This window comes from Lutjanus erythropterus, chromosome 15, assembly GCF_056507025.1.
Source record: "Lutjanus erythropterus isolate fLutEry1 chromosome 15, fLutEry1.hap2, whole genome shotgun sequence".
In the NCBI taxonomy this organism is placed as follows: Eukaryota; Metazoa; Chordata; class Actinopteri; order Lutjaniformes; family Lutjanidae; genus Lutjanus; species Lutjanus erythropterus.
Window position 1 is genome coordinate 21,697,825 of NC_139331.1, and position 22,239 is coordinate 21,720,063.

General features: G+C 37.8%; 1 protein-coding gene across 1 annotated transcript; it reads right to left on the reverse strand.

Moving 5' to 3' along the window:
* Window positions 1-1,090: 1,090 nt before the first annotated feature.
* Window positions 1,091-22,239, reverse strand: LOC146314380 (phospholipase B1, membrane-associated-like). Its single transcript, XM_084737830.1, has 42 exons — window positions 22,137-22,239; window positions 21,314-21,367; window positions 20,573-20,633; window positions 20,442-20,476; window positions 18,771-18,855; window positions 18,620-18,671; window positions 18,077-18,157; window positions 16,257-16,310; window positions 16,098-16,159; window positions 15,547-15,622; window positions 15,301-15,408; window positions 14,459-14,533; window positions 14,260-14,331; window positions 14,026-14,100; window positions 13,877-13,937; window positions 13,254-13,312; window positions 12,738-12,811; window positions 12,531-12,574; window positions 12,325-12,433; window positions 11,918-11,969; window positions 11,642-11,722; window positions 11,478-11,543; window positions 11,283-11,383; window positions 11,067-11,148; window positions 10,874-10,978; window positions 9,744-9,839; window positions 8,896-8,967; window positions 8,711-8,788; window positions 7,312-7,372; window positions 7,049-7,107; window positions 6,549-6,616; window positions 6,421-6,464; window positions 5,693-5,786; window positions 5,546-5,597; window positions 5,378-5,458; window positions 5,218-5,283; window positions 5,020-5,114; window positions 3,733-3,814; window positions 3,540-3,644; window positions 3,351-3,446; window positions 3,190-3,264; window positions 1,091-2,049 (listed from the first exon to the last, which is right to left on the reverse strand). The coding sequence occupies exons 1-42, from the start codon at window positions 22,189-22,191 to the stop codon at window positions 1,771-1,773; spliced, it is 3,282 nt and encodes a 1,093-aa protein (XP_084593956.1). The 5' UTR covers window positions 22,192-22,239; the 3' UTR covers window positions 1,091-1,770.

A 22,239-nucleotide genomic window follows, 5' to 3' on the forward strand; every position in this document is an offset into this window, starting at 1 on the left:
CTCAGGAAAAATGCCTTGGTGGACATAGGCCCTAATAATAAGCAAAAAGTACAGCTGAGGATAAATTCAAAACTTGAAATGATGATGTTGCTAAATGAACACTTAAGGGATCACTAGACTTATTACACTGTTACATTACACTCATACAGAAAAAGTGATCAACTAATCTTCTCTCATTAACTGACAGAAAATTGTTTATTTATCTATTTTATTCACCTATAACCTTGAGTTCTCATAACTTGAAGTCATTTTACTTGAAATGCAGAGTTGAATAAATGTGTTGTACAGAGTTCAACTCTTAAACTCATTAAATTAAGTTTCCAAAGAAACATGCTCAGCATATTAGCAGATTTCCCAGCATGCATTGTTTGAGTCTTCAAACTCTCCTGAGACTCTTCTTTTTAATAGTTTGAAGAAAACATATGATGAAAACCTGCTCTGTCTCTAATAAATTTTAAGATAAGTCATGGTTGTCTCTTCACGATAATGAAAATACTGCGAACAAAGTAGCTCCAACAGGAGCAGCAACAACTGTGAGTTCTTTGTGTGAAATGAGGAAGTGACTTTTCAAAATGAGAAAATTGAAAAGGTAATCTTTGGTAATCTTTGGTGACTGAACGATAATTAAAATTTAACTATAGTTCAGTGTATACGTGAAACTGTGAAAGGAAACCATATTTGTCTGAAATGTGTGTCAGCGTGGCTGAACAGTTGTTTCAACTTAATATCTTAAACTTAATGAGCATGTTTTCTTTTTTTCAAGTGAATTAATTTGTTTGGAAAAGTTTGTTTTGAATCATTACAAAATTACCTCAACTTGCCTTTTATCATTCATTCGATTTAAATTTTTAAGGCTGCATGGACACTGCCATAACTTTTTAAAGTTAAAACAAATTGCTTTTTGTTTTTCACACTGTGCAGTCATTAGGATGCATCGTGTGGGAACCACGAATGAGTTGAGTTGATATATTTCAGTCTGGAAGGAAGTGGTGGATCTCTCAACCTGATAGAGTTCATTTTGATCAGGATGCAACAGATAGCGCAGGACTCATACAACACACTATTGTTTTCAAAATGCAGCAGTCATGACTCAAATACTGTACCAATTTTATTTTATCAATAAATAAAAATGAGTAAAGAGAAATGTACAAAACATCTGGATTCAACAGGATCAGTTAATTACATTGGGAATATTCACAATTTCTGTGCAATATAAAAATTACAAATATTTTACATACTTAGAGCACCATTGAGAGATAGTTTTTTGATACTAAGTAATTAATCACATCTCAAGTCTCAATAATGGTAAATGGGCTGTTAGTGCTGCCAATCCAACTGAGAATCAACATCCCAGTCTGCAGCTCTACGCAGCTTTCAGCTCATTGTCCTGGCTTGTTGGTACTAAGCCTACATGATTTCATCAAGAGTCGAGTTAACGCCCCTTTAAATAAAATGATGAACAGCTGCTCCCACATCGCAACCTCAGAGACACTGACTGTTCACTAAAACAAGAAGGCGGTGAACAAAGACAAAGACCTCACACAGAGCCAGATAATTTTCTCAGGAATTGGTGGACCAAACCAGGCCTACAGTGCAACTGAATATTTGACTTTCATTCAAACAGGAGGCAACAAAGAGGCCCACGCTGGTATATCATTGTTGCTGTTTCTGCTGGGTGTTTCTTCTGGACTCTACTTTCTGCCCTGTGGTGGCCAAAATTTGCTCAATGCAGCTTTAAGACTTAAATACAACTTGATAAGAACGACTGGATTAAAAACCAGTTCCTTGCATTTTGACTGCTCTCCCCTCTTTGTTTTTCTGACGCTGAAGGCAGGAGAAAATTAGCCAGGCGACAATAACGCCAGCCAATAAACTGACGATTCCCACAATCACTGGCACCCACACAGGCAGAGAGGAGGTGCACTTGGACACAGGGACAGTTGGTGTAGTGTTGATGGTGGAGTCTGAGACGGGAGCAACAGTCGTGGTCGTGATCACTGGTGATGGACTCGGTAGGCTGTTGATCTTAGTGAAGATGAAGGGATTGGCCTAATAGAAACATAAGATAGGTCAGAGCAGAGATTTAAGAAAAGAGAAACGTAACAAATCTGAGGCCAGATATACTGAGGAAGAGCCACACTTTCATACTGTATGGAGACCCAAAGTGTTCAATATTAAAGAAATAAGACATTATGACAGAACTCACTGACTGGATAATAGACGATAATGGAAGAAATATAAAACCAGACAATAGCAGAATAATCCAATACTTATTGGCCTTGAAACAACTTACACATAACACATTTTCCACATATTCCCCAAACAAACAATAGTATACAGATTAAATCAAAACTTAATTATGGACTGTAACTATAAATGGCATAAAAACAAAGTGCAATGCATAATATTTAAGCTTGATACAAGATACACTAAAACTTAAAATAACTCCTTCATGGCCCTAATACACATTTCATATTATTTCAGCAGAGTTTTAACAATTGATTTTATTAGTTTATAAATTAATTATTATGATATAGTTTTGTCTACATGTAGTCATGATTATTTATTTAAAGGGACAGTTAACCTCAAAATCTAGCCTGTAGTAGGGTTGCAAATTTGGGGTATGTTCTTTAACTGATGATTGAAAATGTTAACAATTGCTAAATCATTAATAATTAATAAGAATCAAACAGGCAGTGTGGATGACCAAGGGAAAAATATAGAGTAAACAAAGTTGATTAATCAATTAAAATCAACATCATTCAACATCCCTTGGCTGTAGTGCTATTTATCCAGAGATCTAGATTGTTTTGGTGTGAGTTGCCAAGTTTTGGAGATATCGGCTGTAGAGATGTCTGCCTTCTTTCAAATATAATGGAACTAGATGGCACTTGCCACAAAAACATCTGAAAAACTCAACAGCAATGCATTTTCCCAGAAAATCATGTTCACAGACCTTGTTGTGAGCAGTTTGATATAGGAGCTACTTTCTTTCTACTGTCCACCAACCATATTATCAGGTAAAGATTTGTGCATGTAGTCATAGGCGAGAGGTCACAGCTCAGCCTAGTGAATAATACTTAAAACTTTCAACTCTAATTAATAGTTAAATACATGTAGTTTGGTGATTATAATAAGAGTGGTGAGCAGTGGGATTTCTCTCCAGACTGCAGAACTGTCCACACATACCTCAGAGGGACAGTGAATCTTGGAGCGGTCATATGTGAAGTTATTGTAGGACTGTTTTCTGCCCACGGGCTCCAACTGTTAAGACAAAGAGAGAAATTCTTTCAAAACAAAACCAAAAACACATTGTGCTGCAGTTTGGTCCGTTACTTCTCAGCACTCACCATGTTGTTCCACAGGGCAATGGCCATCTCGGCATGAGCCCGCTCACTGATGTGGAAACAGTCCACAGAGAAGAAACTCGTGTCAGCCTCACCCACCTAGTGAAAAGATTCGATTTTCAGCATGGTTACATTTCATTATTTGTGCCTGGATGCTTGTTTTGGATACATTTGTATGTCTCTGTAACTTACTCCAATTTGAGGGATAAAGGTATTCTGTAAAAAGGGTTGAAGGACAACAGCAAAGTCTTCTTTCCCATCATAGCGATCTCCAGAAATTAGCTGCTGGATTTCAACCTAAAAGAAAAAAAAAATGGAGAAATGACATAAGGAACCCCGTTTTTGAGATAAGATATTTCAGTGGTTAAAAGAGTGTTGTTTTTACCTGATACTCAAGATTAATACGTTTGATCTCTTCAAACTCTGGGGAGTTCTCAGCTGGGTTGATAACACAGGGACAGCTGGTCCTGTAAAAAAAATAAATCCCTATTTATTCTTCTTATGCTAAGATTAAGGAGGGAACTGATCCAAAATCAAATAATCAGTGACAAGAATACTTTTTCATGCCAAAATCCTTGAATTAAATCACTGACTGATCAAGTGAAAATAAATGGTCTGTAAGGAGTGATGGTCTGTGCATCAAAACAATTAGACTGACATCTGCTTTATGTCCGCTAAAGCTGCTCTGAGTGAGAGATCAACACAAATATCAATGAATAATCTAATCTGCAGTGATTTACCAACTTCTGCTTTCCAGTTTGGACACTTGTCTCTTTTAATTCTTGCATCTGCTAGAGAAAACTTTAATCTTTAAAGGGAAACTGCACCATTGGAATGATCTTTTTTTCTGAACACTTGGGGGCAGCAGAAGTATGCTTTAAATGCTCATAGGAGAAATTAGCCTTCAGGACTGTCTGCCAGACAGTTTTCTGCTTCAAACGCTTAAGAAGTTGGGTGGACACTTATTATTATGATTACCATGTGAAGCTCATTGTTGACTTATTATTTTTAGACTTAGTTGTCTAATTATCTTCTTTTTTGTTTTTTAATTATAAGTTTTAGTTTTCAGTCAAAGTTTGGTTTAGTATAAGCAGCAAAATACATGCTTACGCTTAAGCAACAAAACTGCTCGGTTAAGTGTAGGAAAAATAATGTCTCACATTAAAATAGACCGTTAACAACTTGTTAGAAAGGCTCTCTGAAAAGGCTTTCTGTCAGAAAGCCTTGAAGGCTAACATCCTCCGTGTGAGTCTTAAAAACAATGCTGACATATCATCTTTTAAGATGATATTGCAAGCCTGTTGGTTAACAGCACTAACAAAAAAAGAACATTTCATGATCTTGCAGTGAGCTCAAATTAATCTTGGGCTGAGACGAGACAAAGGCTATTTCTCAGGAGCCAAATTTAAGAAGTATTAGAAAAATGGTCAGTTTGTTTATATGTAGGACACACAGGCTTGCCAAAGACAAGATCTAATGTTGAACTACTCCTCTGGATAGAGCTGAGGGGAACTGCAGAGTCTGGTGATAATTCTTTGCAAGTTCATCAAATAAACACATACTGTGATTGTTAGTATAAAAAACATTGATTATAGGCCCTTTCAAATGACTTCTAATGTTCATGGCATGTGGTCATATAATGATGAAACACAGAAAAACAAGAAAAACAAACCTCTGCAACAGGGAACAGCCAATTGTGTTTTTCTTAACTGTTTTCAGTGGATCTATCTGCATGATCTCCACAACATTAACCAAAAGCCTCGGTACCTAAAGACACAGAGGAAGAGAAGAGGGGAAAGAGTCACAAAAAAAAATACTTGTACTCACAAGGGCAACAAATGATGATAAGATATAGCTTTTAATACCTTACCTCTTTGTAAAGCATGTCCAAACTGAGCATAAGATTGTGGCTATAGTTCTTGGGTGACAAGTTATTCTGCAGAGATATGCAAAGCATTTTTTTACTGCAGAGCTATAACTTAAAGAGATGCATGGTTATTAATGTACAATACAATCTTAAGAACACTTACCTGGTCTATACAGTAATGGCAAAGATCATTTGCCCCCACAAATATGGTCACAAGTTTCCAGTCCTTTTCAAAATTCATCTCCTGTGTAGCATGTGTGAAGAACATGAGCATTAACAGAGACAAAGATGCTATTAGAGCTATCTTATAAATTCGTTTCATTAGTCTTACCTTATTTCCTTTCATGCCCTTGATAAGAGCTTGGACTTGTGCTGGGATCTCTCTGTAACAGAACGATACAGGCAGTAGGTGTTAGAGAGATGACAATGGGTGGTTCAAAGGTTTTAATCAGGTGGAGGAACTAAAAAATGCACATACGAAGTCTTAGCTCCAGCGACAGCCATGTTGAAGCCCTTCTGAAATGTGCCTCTGGAGAAACCCTTTAAGGAGGGGTTGAACTTCCTCAAGATGTCTAAGGAAAGAAAGAGGAAAATGGATCGGGTTCCAGGTGAGAAGTAGTGCACTGCTGCTTTCTGTTACTGAAAAACTGAGTGAAAGGTTCTTCTTACAGCTCATCAACTGACAACCAATTAAGCCTGAGGTTCCAGTGGCTCCCAGTTATCATTGTTTTGCTGTGCTCAGGACATTTCACCAACCCAAAACGTTGGTATTTGACATCCTGATGAGGTTACCAACAGCTCGGACAAATCCTACTGATTCTACCTTTCATAACCTTTACATCAAACGTAATTCAAGAGGTCTGAGGGAAAACTAGACTTCTGCTCCTCCTCATGGCTCTATTTTAGTTTTTAGAAAATCTAGCCCATGGTGGGAGACTTAAGTCAGTCACAGGTTGGTAACATATTTGATTATTGAATCTCATTCCCAAATGTAAGTATTTGATGACCTGGGAATAAGACTCAATAATCAACTATCTTTATCCAGTATTGCTTACTGCACCTTTAAAGATGTCTGATCGAACTAAAAAAAAAAAAAAACTATTTAAAAGAATGCTCATCTGCAGAATTATCTTAGAAAAATTGTTATTACTGTCAGAAAAAATGAATCAGATAACGTTTTTTGCCAAAGAAGTGACATAAACTCACTTGGTAGTGTTGTGACAGTCTCCAGAGTCTTATCCCCTCCAATGCTGCAAGAAAAAGTCCACAATCCTCAGCATGGTTGATAAAATGTGATGGTTAGGTAAACAAAGCCGCATGCAAGCATTTCATACCTCCATGATACTCCTTTATACTCTTTATTGAGATCAAGCAGGTTCTTTGCTTTTGCGCCAGTGCCTGCCTATGAACAGAGAACACACAAGCCACATATTAAGATGCAGAAAAATAACGTAAAAATACTGCAGAGGACAGTTAGTCACTGACAAAGATAAGTATTACATCAAAGACTAAACACCAGAACATAAAAGGGACGATCATCACTGGTGCATTATTATTATCTGGCTGATAACAAACTGATTGGAGAGAGTTCATAGTTCAATGACACCAAATAACTAAGACCAACATGTTCACAGTCGGTGCTTAATTGCACACATACATATACCATATTATGTAAAAAAAATGACAATAATTATAAAGAACTTATCTTGCTGCTTACGTTTTGAAAATGATGTGTGAATTTTCTAATGTATGTCCAGCTGATACATTATGTCTCCTTCCTTGTAGTTTCTTATCAAAAAGAATAAACTGGATATCACTGTGTTAGGACACTGACCGTTGAAGAGTCTCCCAGTGCGGCCACCACCTTGATGTCTGCTGGTCTCAGCTTGTGAACTACAGATAAAAGACATGATAACGATTCAACCCTACAGACGTCAAGATTAACCACAGACATCGTCCTTGTACAACCTAATTTTTCAGCCAATTAATCCTCATATAGCAATGTCTGCGTTTGAGCTTCAGTTAACTGTAGATAAAAGAGGACATTGAATCTCATCGACTGTCTGCTGATAATGCACAGATGGCTGTCCGTCTCACCTGAAGTTGGCACAGTGTCAGATGGAGCAAGGTCCACACAAGAGAAATTACTACCCCAGTTCTGCAGGAAAAGAAACAGGAAATGATGTTGACACAATGTAAAATGACTATATTCTGTAATGTTTAGTTCTGTTTTCTATTTTTAGGTCTACTTCTAACATTTGATGAAAACAGTATTGTATTTGTCTGTTTATGTGGTCTGACTCTATGATAGGCTGGCGATCTGATGCCAAGTGCATGCTGGGAGAGGCACCAACCCCAAATGTGAACAGGATAAGCGGGTATAGAAAATTAATGGTTTGGATGAATGGACAAAAGGAGTAATTTATTCTATATATGAGATTATTTTACTTCCCTGTATAATGCTCACTGCGTGGTATATTTTTACTGTAATTCCTAGAGAATAAGTTGTAATTCAGACTGTGTTTAGTGGTGTGACATTTGAATGTAACGCTGCAGGTGATGATTATTTTCTTATTGACTGATTTGTCAGTTATTTTTTTTTTACAATGTTTGATTCTGTAGTCTAATAAAATGTCACAAAATAGAGTAAAATGTCTTGAATTTACCAGAGTCCAAAGTTATGTCCTTATACTGCTTATTTTCACCTAAAAGCTATTCAATTTATAATCATATAAAACAGAGAAGAGCAGCAAATCTTTATTCTAAAGGAGCTGGAATGAGAGAAAATTTGTCAGTTTTCCTGATAAATTACTTTAAAATGATTATCAGATTGGTCCATAGTTAATTTTGCTATCAGTAAACTTCAATTAATCAATAATTGTTTATGTCTAGTCCATTTTTGCTGTGTGCTCCAACAGTTTTGGAAGCTTGATATCTCAGTCAACTTTCTCCTTTTCATCTTTCCTGTACTTAGAAATGGTATGTGCTAGGTTCATCTATTTTAGAAAGAAAACCAAATCTTGAAGATGGATAAAAGATACTGTAAAACAAACCTAAAAAAACCCATTCACATCTTACTTAAGCTAACATTGGCAGAACCCTAGATAACAACTTAGCTAATCCCCTTCAATAATTAGCAAGCTAGTTAGCTAGCATTTTGCTATTATATGCTAACATTTGCTACATAACTAGCTAGCTATTTGCATCAGTCATTAGCAAGCTAATTTACTAGTGTTTTGCTACATTAGCTAACTTGTCACACACATTAGCTAGCTAAGATGCCACAGTCAAAGGTGAAAGTTGACTGACGTACTACGCTTGCTCTACTGTTATTGGAGCACAGAGAAAAAAGGGGCAGGACTTAAGAAGGGTCAAATGTTTCAACACTAATTTGAGTTTCTGTAAAAACTTTAGCCACATTCAGATCTTAAGTTATAAACATCACATATTATATTTGTACTGGAAGTCACTTCTGAGCCTCTCAGACTGGTCTTACTGTGATGGGTCCAGGTGTTTCAGGGGGACCAGCATAAATGTAATCACTGTTGTTATATGTCCGGATATAGGGAGAAGTCTGTAGACAAAGGAAAGAATTTACGTTACATGATCAGCGACTTCACAGCCTCAAAATATAGACTAGAAAAATGACATGTACATCATTATTTGAACACAATTTCCTACCTTAGTTGGACATTTCAGGGTAACGGCTGCAGTAAAATCAAGTGAGGTGGTTTTACTGCCCAGAGGTTCCAGCTGGGAAAACAATAGTCAGAGTAAGTGTCAGTCAGTAGTTTTAATATGAAATGCACTGTTGCATTAAATGTCACCTGTTACCCGTTTTGGTGCCCATGCCCTTTACTGTTAAATGTACTCTATCTGGTTTACTAGATTAATTACTACATTATGTTGTACTTCTTGGGTCTCAGAGTTGATCTTTCATTGGTGATACTTGGTATTAACTAATTTGACAGATACATGATATGGGATGAACGGTAAAGATGGGAACAATTACCATCTTAATGACTTGCGACATTCACATCATCAAGACAGTTGTATGAAGACAGAGTTGATAGCATGAGGATTAAATATGCTGTGTTACATATGCTGACAATATAAAATCATAGCCATTACATTTGCAGTAAATTTAGGATGATCATACTTTCAAAGATTCCAACCTGGGACCCTTAACTGTATCGCACACGTATGCTTGTGCACATGTATGTGCTTATGCACACACTAGAGATGCACCTGTATCCAACGTCACTTGTGATCGTTTGGAAAAAGTCACTTCCATGATTTCCTCAGCAGACTTAAACACGGGCACATCTGCCTTAATCAGAAACGGATCATTTTGTTGTTATTTTAAAGTGATCTTGAACTTATATCTCCATGAATATTTTGATGATGCAGACCAATATCACCTGGGTAATTAGTAGTAATTTACTGGCAACACATTAAGTTAATTATATCTACCAAAAAATGACACATGCACAAAATACTGTGAAAGCTTCTTCTCTTTGGATACTTACCATGTTGTTCCAGAGGGCGCGAGCCATCGTTGTCTGAGCCTTCTGGCTGAGATGGAAGCAGTCAGCGCTGAAGAAGGAGCGATCAGGGTGGCCATTCTTTGAAAAAGATATGATCAAAGTATGAACTTTAAGGACTACTGACTATTTCAATGCAATATGGGTCAAGCTACATAAAAGTAACTACTAGAAAACATTTTTTTTTTTTGAAAATCCAGAAATAACATGTTAGCTTTCTTGACAAGAGTTATATAAGATGGTTGAAACCATTCATATATCTGTATGTAAATATGAAGCAGCTCATTAGCTTAGCTTTTCTGATCTATACCAAAAACTTAAATCAGCATTTTTAGACAGCCTGGCTAAGCTAACTGGTAGCTTGATATTTACCATACAGATATTTGAGTTTGTCAATCTTCAATCAATCTTTCCCCAGGGACTCGACACCTTTGGAGGAATCCTGCATTTCCACCATGGGGACAAGGGTCTAAATTCATTTTTGTGGTCAGTATTATCCGAAAAAAGGCCCCTGCTCGTAAAGTAGTACTTTCTAAAAGTACTTTGTATTTGCAGTGCTGAACATTCCTGATTGGTTTAGTACTCACAGCATATTATTTCAGACATCGTTTTAAAAAAATCTGCAACTGCAAAGTAGAGGGCTAGAGTCACACGCTAAAATGACATGTAAAAACAGCTGACGCTTTTTCATACGGCCTAACTTGCATAACATTCTCAGGTTTTTAGACCACAGTGGAAACACAGACAAGAACGGGCTGAAGGAACCTTTCAGTTCACTGAAAAGTAGTTCTTGGGACTAAAAGTTCCAGTTACTTCGGGTAGATACACAGCTTAAATCTTTGAAGGCTGTTCAGAGAATTGCTTAAAACAAAGAGATTATTAGAGTTATGACAAAAACAAAACACTAACAAATACCAAGTGTTTTCCTGTTAACTGCCTGTAATTATTTTACACGCTGCATGCTAAGACAATGTAAAACACTGTTTATTTTAGCAGACACACTGTTATGATTCTGGTGCTAAACCTGTGGTCATTTATTGGTAAAGGTCTCTGATGGACCAAACTCCATAAAGTCTGCGTAGTCCACATGTGAAAGGCAGAGCTTTGTTACTGACCGGCAGTTTGGGGACGACGATATCTTTGAAGAAAGGCTGGATGACCACGGTAAAGTCTGAGCGAGTGTCATAGCGGCCTGACTCCACGAGTTCATACAGTTTACGCTTGAAGAAACAAAAAAAAAGAAGGTGTCAGTGCCTGAAGATGAACTTGACTGTTACTGTAATGATACTGTCAGGTAGTCTTTCCTACCTGATAGTCTCTGTTGAGGTCCTCCACCATTTGAAGAGCTTTAGAGTTGGCCTTTGGCAAGATAACACAAGGACACAGAATGCTTGCAAAGGAAAGATAACAAAGTGTTATGCCACTGTTTATGATTAATTATTAAATAATAATTAGGGGAAGATGGAGTCACAGCACGTGACTGCCGCTGTGCACTAATAAAACTTGTCTAAATTTGACACTCACTTTACCAGCCAAGTTGGGCATTTCACCGAAGCGTCCACGTGCATTTCTCTCAGCGGGGTAATATGGAGAGGCTCCACCAAGTTCACCAGAGCCCGAGGCACCTGACAGAGACGAGCTCAATTAATGCTAACGAATACTCAGCCAGACCAACATACTGTATATTGGAAAATATAGCTACATGTCTGTTGATTTTACCTGCTTGTGTAGATAATCCAGGCTGTCACGGACATTACGGACATAATTTTCCACAGAGAAGAGCAGCTGTGAAGAAGAGAAAAAAAAAAAATCAGGTTGTGTCTTTAAATGAAGTGTGTCCTTATTGCTGACTGGTTGAATTATTACTCCGTGTTAGTACTCACAGAGTTGTAGCAGTGGTCACAGACGTCATTTCCACCAATAAAAAGGGTGATCACCTTCCAGTCGGATTTAAAATCGATACTCTGCACAAGAAAGAAGAATGTTAGAAGGATGTAATGGTATTAAAATGTTTGGCAAGTGATGCATTTATTCTGTATCTATTTTTCTCACTAGCAGCACTATGAAAGCCGTGAGTAAGTAGTTCCCCCCTTAATGAATGTATGAATCAAATTCAAATCGAATTTGAAGAAGAAATACTTTTCAACTTATAAACTTACAGAGTCACTCTTCATCCTTGCTACCAGAGTTCGGACCTGTGCTGGTACGTCCCTTAAAACACAAAGAAACTAGACAGTTAAAGGCGCATTTATTTTAAGATATATTCATCCAGATTCTACTTTATTTCAACTTTCATAGTAGCCTATTATCACAGATTTTAGTCCAACAACTTGATTTTAAAGGCAAAATATGTAAGTTCTGCCACTAGGGGCCTAAAACAGTAATAAAAGATCATAGTCTGGTGATCACAGGTGTTGTTTTCTTAATTTCTGTAACAACCACCATTGCAGAAGAAAATCTATCCAACTTGACTCATGGACGAGCGTATGTCAGGTTAAGTCTTACAACATAAGCAGGTCTAAACTAGTGGGTAGCTGCTGAAAAGGTCTCTGATGATTGGACTCACTTGCTCTTCGCTCCGGCGACAGCCTGGTTGAGGAAAGCCTGAGGAGTGTCCTGTTTGCCCATGCCAACAGAGTAGCCCGTCAGGTTGTGGTTAAAATGCTTTAAGATGTCTGTTATAACACAGGAATAATGAAAATAAAAGATTTCAGTGTGAACAGTGGCAATGTCCATCTGATGTCCAGAAATTTTAACATGAAGAAGACTCACTTGGCAGCGTGGTGACTGTTGTGAGGTTTTCATCTCCACCAATACTGCAAAAAACACATAATACAAGTGTTAGAATGATGATGTAAAATTACTGAACAAGTAAAGAAATCAATGGTCTAGAACATTTATTGCAACACTGCAGCTCATATAAAATGAGCATTATGTTGCACAGTTGGGTGACAGTTATGTTGAAAAGTGTTGACTTACCTCCAGGATAAACCTCTGTACTGACGCAGGACGTCCAGGATGTTGTTAGGACTGGACGCTATACCGTTTCCTGCCTGACAGATAGAAGAGGACCATGTTTTAGAAACATGATGGAATTCTCAGTGTGACCTCCAAACATACATCAGTATAACAGGCTGTTTTTTTTACTGTAAAAATGTATTTCCATTATTATTACTTATTTTTGTGGGTCTAAATATAATGTACAGTTATTGTATTTTAATATTAAGAGACATTCCTTCACCTCACGTTACAGAATATAACATTATCCACTAATATGACCTACTAATGTACAGTATTTTACTGGGTATAAAATACTGTATATTAGTATTAGTATATTCCTGGGTATAAAGATTATAGTCCTACATTTAGGATCCATTCTCTCTTTTTAAAAAAAATGTTTTTAAATTTTATTTAATATTTTAGATCATACAGCTTGTATTTTGTTCCAATCTGCCTGCTTGCTTGTTTGTTTTAAAGAATGAGAAAATGACTCACTGTCAGAGAGTCTCCCACTGCAGCCACCACTTTGATATCTCCAGGCCTGAGTTCATGGACTGAAAAAAAAAAAACATGATGAATTGTATGTTAATGTGTGTTTAGTTTTGCATTGTAAATGAAGAAGGGCACCAGGGAAGTATCTCACAAAGAAGCAAAATCTTTCTGGAGCTCAAACTCAGTCAGAACAAAATTATAAAATAAAAGTCGAGTGCGCTGATAACAATGACAAATGTGTTTGTCTCAGTACCCATGGCAAAATAAAAAAATACAGATGCAAAAATTTATCGTTGGAACTCGCAGGAAGCTACGATCATTGGTGAAATATGTGGAAAAGTTGCAGAAAATTTGTAATGTTGCAGAGAATTCACTCATATTGGTTGAATTTGCGTGAATTGTTGCGATCGCAACAAGGCAACTTCCTACGGGGACTGTCTAGATAGCTTTGGTGCATGTTGCAGCTCCAAAATAATGGGACTAAATGACACTCCGCTTATGGTGCACAAAGCAAAAAAAATTAATACATTTGAAAAATTCAAACCAGTGTCTCTTTCCAAAATTCTGACATTCACCCTGGCTCCTGATAAATACCTAACATAACACATAAACATAAACCATCTTACCTGACGTGGGTGTGGAGGGTGAGGGGTCGAGGTCCTCACAGGGCATCTCTGTGCCTGTAAGCTGAGCGGACACACAGAGCACACCCACAGTCAGAACCAAACAGGAGGCGTACAACGCTGCCACAACCTCCATTTGACTCAATACTCACTGGGTGAAGGAGAGGGGAGGCATCGCTGTGGTGATACGAAGGAGAGTTTCCCTCGGTCCTCAGGAAGGGTCGGCCCTTGGGGAGGGAGGCAGATAAAGAGGAGAGTTGGGAAATAAGAGGGGTGAATATTAGTGTGGCACGCTGGAACCTATTAGCAAGTACAATATGTCTAATGACACACTTTAACGTGCTGATTTAACAGCATGTGTGTGACTTTTTTGCACAGTTGCTCACCTCAGTTGGACATGGCAATGCGATGATCTTTCCATTGTCGTCTGAGTTGCGTTGGCCACTTACAGGCTGCAGCTGAAACACAGAAAACTCATTGTCTTCATGTGTGAGACGACAATGACCCTGTGTGTTCGTGTATATGTGTGTGTGCGTGTCTGTGGGAGTGAGAAGGAGAGATTGCTGGGATTGTTTTAGGCCTCACCAGGTTTGTCCACATCTGCACCATTAGGTTATCAGTCTGTTGTGATGCTTGTGACTCAGAAAGAGGCTTCCCATTCTGTTAACAAAAAAAAAAAAACAGGACATCGCCTGTTAACGTTTGGCTGCTAGCTAGCTAAAAAGTTAATAAAGCATTTGCAAACTAAGTAGTTAACAAAGGGTTACATTGTTTGCTAGCTAAAAAAATTTTTTTAAACGTCACATGGTTCGCTAACTAGCTAACAAGTTAATGAAACATTATATTGTTTTGTAGATATATAAAAAGTTAGCCTGTTTGGCCTATCCATTATGACTCAGCAGAGAATCTGAATACTGACTTAGTTGTTTTGTCTTTCTATAAGTCCAAACTGACTCTTAATTCACGAAGCACAAACTCCTGTTTTGACCATCACAGTAGGAAAAAGGGTTGAAATGTTAAACTTAATGATGGCTGAATTCCATTTAGCTGCTTCAGTTTCAGCGTTTTATCATTGATGCTATTAGTAAGAGCAGTGATTTTCCTGCTACGACAAATCAAAACATCTGCTGTGAAAAACGTCTGTTGTGGAAGCTGTAATCATTCTCACCATAAAACCTGAAAATGCACATTTATATAGAGTTGGAATCTGAGATCTGTCTCCTAATTAACATAAATCAGGAGTCAAAGGGATTGTTTAACCACACTGTCTATCCAGAAAGTACAAAATCTTGACTCTGAAGTCGTTTGTGAAAAATAATTACAGCTCATCTTCCTCAGTAAATGTAAGGATTAACTGAAAGATGCAAATTGGTGCAAAGAAGCTTTAATATTCAGTGGTTGAGGGACAGTGTCTGCCTGTGACTCACAGAGACAGATGAAAGGTCTGTGATGAAAGGCGTGTCCTGCACAATAACAGTGAAGTCGTCTCTGTCACTGTACCAGCGCTTCTTTACCATCAGTTCATCCAAGGACTCCTGAGGAGAGAAGTTCATCATAAAGAGGTCACGTACACGCTTCAGTAAACTCAAACACCAACACAGGCCAACACTTCACAGCAGCTAAAACAGACACAGCACTGAACAGATATTTTTGGACATGAATAATGGACAAACCTGCAGAGCTTGACTCAGCATGGCCCTCTGCAGTCTGACCTCTCCTTCACCGTGTGTCTCCGTGCACGTACACATCCTGTCAGTAAAACAGATTCACTCTTTAAAACTTAATACTCATAAAACATCTGCAGTCTCATACTGCTTCATCAGCATTTGAGAGGTTACACTCAGGTTATCACAGAGTGTTAAGCTTTATCACTCAATGTTGGATGGGATTCCACCAGCAAGAACAATAATCGTCTCATGATATTGATCCATAAACCTCCACTATTAAAGTCCCCGAACTTCTGCTTTTAATTTTGGTACTTTAAAGAAGGGGTTCCCAAACTTTTTCATGTCAAGGACTCCCAAAATAGATGCACACTAGACTGCAAACCCCCAATTTAAGAGGATTTCAACCTATTAAATATCCCATCTGTGGCTCCTGCTCTCTATTTGAACTGCAGTACATTTTTGGAAGTGCAATTGCTACAAATTGCTCCTTTAAATATATTTTGTTGCTAATTAAGTAGAGATAAGGAAACAGTGTCTCATTTTACACACAAACTCACTTATTGTGAAAACGTTCATGCTCTCCATCCCATAATGCAACGCTGACGATGGTCTGCTTCAGCTGCAACACAGTGAAGTGAAACAAACAACGTGAAAAATGTGCAAATATTATTGAACAGGGATTGGCTTGAAAATGGTGTATGTCATCTGAAACATACCTGAGAGTGCAGCAACTGCAGAGTTTCATCCACCTCTTTGATGACAGACTGAACCTGCGCACAACCACAAGTCTAAGATTACAATAACATTTTTTATTCATCTCTCAAATGTTTTCTCACTCATGGAACAACTTCACAACCTTTTTTTGTGTGAGGTGCAATGTGTGCTCACAGTTCAAAGTTTGCAATGCAGTTTTAGAGGTGTAACTTTCAGGTAATAATCTGCAGATAAGAGAGAAAATAACAGCTATAAGGACACATTTTTCCTTTCCTTATTTTCCTGCTCCTGCACGGTTGTTTTCGCTCGTATGGTCCCTGTAGAGGCTGTTGGTCATTGAAGACAATATACTGAAGATATGGAGGACAGACACATTTATCAGCTGGTATCAAGGAAAGTTTGGAGTCTGACTCTGATAAGGATAAAAAGGTTGGACTCTGTAACTTAAGTATTTGAGGCAACAACCTTTTTAAGATACAAAGAAAAACAATTGGTGTGGCCTATTATTGCCTTTATTTGCTTCTATTATATTCTGGCCTGCTGCATTTTAGTTGCATGCATTATATTTAATTTGCTTATGTTTTGCATGTTATTTTGATTATTCACATTAAAGTGAGTTGCTTAATCATTGCATGTAGACATTTATTGCATGTGTTCCAAGCAAAGTAATTAAAATCAGATAGCCTACATCATTAGCTTCTTTTAGAGCTCTTAGCTTTTTCTCTCTTAAAACCTTATTTTAGAGGAAGGCATTTATGAATTGTAAACAGACACTGATGGTGTTTACCACTCTGTTCTGGCCACTTTAATTTCATTAACTCAATCTTTTGGGATCCTTATGTTGTTTTTATTTGTTTGTTCTTTATCTACTGTATTTTTTATCTGTGTTAGTTTTTACCTGTGCTGGTTTATCTGCTGTTTTTTTTAAATTGTGTCAGCTGTTTTTATTGTTTCTTTTTAGTAAAGCACTTTGTAACCTTATAAAGAAAAGTGATATATAAATTAAGTTTATTACTATTATTGTTTTATAGTGTAAGTACAGAGAGATGAAGGTTGGAAGAAGACGAGTAAGCTGAGATTTGATCGGTGTTTCAGGCAGCGTTGTTGGCGTGTGAACAGCTACGGGAACTGACAGACCGTCTCATCAGCTGAACAGTCAGATCGGCAGATGGACTTTTAATGGACTTATGGCAATTAAAAAAGGCAGACTTTTCACTTGTACTTTGTATTTATTGTACTTTTTTTTAATTAATACTATTTTCACCACATAATTTTATTGTAACATGCACCATTTATTAAATAGTTTGTAAATAAATTACTCAACTTTGATTCTGGGTTTCGATAATTTCTGCTGCTCACGTCTGTTGGAACCAAAGTACACAGAGGAGTCCTATAGGCTCACTCATAAGTGGTAATATCAGACAGTGGTGGCGTAAAGGTTAGAGAAGCAAGTTTGTGATCAGAAAGTCCCCCACTGTCCACCCAGGATAAATCTGGGTGGACAGTGTTTGCCCCTCCATCATTATCACCACTGAGGTTCCCTTGAGCAGGGCCCTTAACAACCAACCACCCCAGTAAAGCTGCTCAGTGGCAACAGATAAGACTGTGGTTGTACTGGGCAGCTTCCAGGTGTGAATGTGATCTGGCTGTTCCTGCATCACTCACAATGAACCTACCCTCAATAAATAAAGGTAAAAAAAAAAAAAAAAGTAAGCCTTAGCCACATAATTTGGCGTTGCCAGCAGGATTGCGTAAACCTACTCTGGTTACATAAACACACAAATACACTAATTTCCTCACCATTAATATATTTAGCATTTACCTGCTGCTGCTCACAGGCACAGAGCTGATCCACCTGAACAAAGAGAAGGAGTAACTTCCAGTCTCTATCCACATCAGTGATCTGTAGGAGGAAAAAAAATCAACCATGTCAAAGCTGTTTTATGCCACACAGATGAGAGGTGCCTCTCTCACAAGCAAAGTCACAAGCCCTGGTCTCACTATAGAGTGCCTGTAATAAGCCATTTGAGCAGTGGTGGTATGCAACTAAATACATTTATTCAAGCACTGTTTTAATTTTATGGCAGTAGAGTATTTCTATTTTCTGCTACTTAACATATCTATTCCACTACATTTATATATTATATATATTCTTTCCAGAAGGACTTGATAAGCACCTGTACTTTCACTTAAGGAGACGTTTTCTTGCAGTGGAGTATTTATATATTGTTGAGTCTTCCACCACTGCATGTGAGATAAGCTGGGATACAGATGTAGATGTAAAAATGTCTGATAAAACAAAACAGGCCAAGCAGAAACAACAAATTATCCCTTAAGATGGGAGCGCAGATACTGGAGCACCTACCCGATTGTTCTGGAGGTAGACGGACACCTCCTTTGCCTGCTCCATCAGTGAGCTACAGACAAAACCAAACGATGAGAAAACAACTGGAGATCACTGAAAACAGCCAGAGTCAGTAGTGTATTTCTAATTTGTCAGAAAGTGCTGTTTGTACCTGTGTTGAAGAAACTGAGGGGTGTACAGGCTTGTTTCATCTGACAAAGGACTGACCAGTGCAGGATTGAACAGGGTCATCAGCTCTGACGGAGGGATATTAAAACAAGATTAACACCAAAAACTCAGAGCTTCCTTTGGTTTGCAGGTGTAACACAGTAGAGCTTCAAGAGTAACTAAACGCACAAACCACTTTTTTCACTTTTAGTAGTTTTGCTGGTTGATTCAGGTCCAAATCTTGACATTTTAATGTAAAGTATTTAATTCTACACATTGTGTTATAACTATAAAGCGACTGCCCTCTACCGGTTGTGCTGTGGTATCTGGCACCAAGATGTAAGTTGCTAGGTGGGGCCTCCATGGATCCGACTTGTTTGTCCAGCACATCGGACAGATCTTCGATTGTAGTGAGATCTGGGGAATTTGGAAGCCAAGTCTACACTCAAACTCATATTTGTGCTCCTCAAACCATTCCTGAACCATTTTTGCTTTGTGGCACGGAGTATTGTCCTGCTGAAAGAGGTCACAGCCATCAGGGAATACTATTTCCATGAAAGGGTGTCCGCATGGATGGCAGGACCCAAGGTTTCCCAGCAGAACATTGCCCAAAGCATCACACTGCCTCCGCCGGCTTTCCTTCTTCCCATAGTGCATCCTGGTGCCATGTGTTCCCCACACACACGCACCCAGCCATCCATGTGATGTAAAAGAAAACATGATTCATCAGACCAGGCCACCTTCTTCCATTGCTCCGTGGTCCAGTTCTGATGCTCTCGGCCCATTGTTGGTGCTTTCGGCGGTGCACAGGGATCAGCATGGGCACCCTGACTGGTCTGAGGCTATGCAGCCCCATTCACAATGAACTGTGATGCACTGTGTATTCTGACACCTTTCTATCAGAACTCACTCAAATCCTTACGCTTGCCCATTTTTCCTGCTTCTAACACATCAACTTTGAGGACAAAATGTTCACGTGCTGTCTGGTATATCCCACCCACTAACAGGTGCAATGATGAAAAGATAGTCAGTGTTATTCACTTCACCTATCAGTGGTTATAATGTTATGCCTGATCGGTGTATGTAATAATTCACTATAAGCCACCACATAGATCATCTACATGACAGTGAATTAAAGTCATGAGTTCCATTTTAATAAAGCAAATTATCACTGCAAACTGAGTTAGTGTTGTAATGGCCCTGCATATCGAGGATTGACACTCTAATCAGAGGAAATTAACTTCAATCAATAATTGTGACCTTCCTGCTTTGTGTCAGTCAGTTCTTTTTCTCTGTGAAGTACCGGCAGTACTTTAAGAAAAGATAACAGACGACAGTCCTGGTGTATGTCGGAAAGTGTATTGGGGTTCACTATTTCAAATTATCACAGTTAGCATAGATATCAGTGTAGTAAAGATAGCACACAGTAGTGTAATAGAAGCTCATATCAACCTCTTCAGATGAATTACACTGTTTATTTAGACTGTAAGCCAACTCTGGTGAAAGTTAAATTTGATATAGCACCTTTAATGATATTGGAGATTTCCTATCCAGTCTGTTCAAAGGCAGCAGGAAAGAAATAAGAGTGAAGTGTGCAAGAGTGCAAGAGTGCAGTCATTTAAGAAAGATTTGGCTTCAGGCCTGTAAATATTACAGACAACAAAATAAATCTTACCTCTGAGTCTTGATAACACCGTGGACAGCTCAGTGCTGCAGGAAGAGAAAAGACCAATGTGTGATTACGCATGTAAATAATTGAATTTTAGACGCTGTGGTGCAAATAACAAACTGGTGACCTGTACTCACCTGTGCATGTGAAGTCCAATAGAGGAAAGTACGGACACATCTGAGGGCCTAATGCTGTTAACTAAAGAGAGAAAATGATCACCTAGACTGAATCTCTGAGACAGAGGAGGGTATAGAAATAAAATACTTTTGTAGTGGAGCTGAGAGGAAATATGAAAAAGTATTCAGATCATTTACTTCAGTAAAAATTTGCAATGCTACACTGTAAACATACTAGATTACAAGTAATAGTACTATCAAAAGTAAAAGACCCCATTTTGCAAAATGGTCTTTTTCAAAGTGATTTATTATTAATATCATATACAAAATTGTACTGAAGTAAAGTAGTTGACTCAATGTTTTTAGTTAGTTTCAGCTGGAATCAAGCATTGCACAAAATTAAATGCTCATGAAGAACCTTGTTGTGATGTGAACTTGCTTTCTATAATACTGGCTTTCTTTTTATCACTTCAAATTTGAAAACCTTTTGATCAAACATATTTTAGTTTGATTTTAAGGCTGCATCAGTAGTGGAACACAGACCATCCATCACAGGCCTTGCATGTATATCAGTGGTGGAGAAAGCATTCCAGTTCTTTACTTAAATAAAAATACTCCATCACAAATAAAAGTCTTGCCTCTTCTAAGAATCAATAATGAAGGTTTTGTAAAAGTGTTCATTTCCATCCACAGTTAGAGTTAGAGAGATCATTTGAACATATAGTCAGTAATATAAGTCAGGCTTTAATAAACTTGACTTACCATTTGAAGGGGGCGACTGAGAAGCGAACATCTGAGTGCAAGGTAGTCCAGTTACTGAAATCAGGAATAACAAAAAGTACACTATCACAAACGTACCTAGAGATCTGCAATGATTGGTTGATTAATCAGTCGAAAGAAAATTAGTTGCCAGCTATTTTCATAATCAAATCATTTCAGTCATTTTTAAAGCAAAAAATGTCAAACATTTGCTGGTTCCACCTTCTTAAATTGAAAGATTCTGCTTCTTACAACTTGAACGTTGCATTTATTTGTGCTACAAGTATGTTAAGTTCATCAAAATGTCTGCCTCCATAGTGAGGATTGATTTTGGTCATGATCCAAGGTATAATTTTCATACAAATTGGAAAATAGTGAAATAAATAATAAATAATGGGAAATAAATTGATGCAAACTCAGCTCAAAAGTGCCCAAATCTATATATTGCATTAATTCATCACTTTTAACAAATAAGGAGCAATGCAGAATATTTTAATTAATACCATTTTTGTAGCAAAGACACAAAGCAGAAGGAGTAATGGTTTCTGCTGAACCAAATATAATTTTAAATGTAATGACTTAGACTGAGAGTTTATGTACAAAATAACACTGGATGTAAGCTAAAATATTTTTTTGTCTGGATGTATTTTAATATACTTTATACTTTTACTCAGAAACATCAAATCCAGCAGGTTGGTTATATGACATGTACAGTTTGTGTGCTGTGTAGCAGTAAACACAGTGATTATCCATTTGTCAGATTTTAAAAAAAGCTGCAGCATTAACAAGAGTAACATGAGCATTAAATGAAGTAAACAGTAGAAACCTGTTGTCCATGAGAGCCCCAGGACTGTGATCAGAACCAGCTGTGGAAGCATCATGTCTCTGACTGTCTCTGATCGGATCTTCTCTGCAGCCGTCCTTCCTCT

What these genes read in the sequence shown, in the direction of transcription:
- LOC146314380 (XM_084737830.1), bottom strand. Translation starts at nt 22,191, where the DNA reads ATGATGCTTCCACAGCTGGTTCTGATCACAGTCCTGGGGCTCTCATGG. An exon ending in CATTGCCATGTCCAACTGAG is followed by an intron (nt 14,101 to 14,259) that starts GTGAGCAACTGT and finishes TCCCTCCCCAAG; the next exon opens with GGCCGACCCTTCCTGAGGAC. An exon ending in ACCCTCCACACCCACGTCAG is followed by an intron (nt 13,313 to 13,876) that starts GTAAGATGGTTT and finishes TTTTTTTTTCAG; the next exon opens with TCCATGAACTCAGGCCTGGA.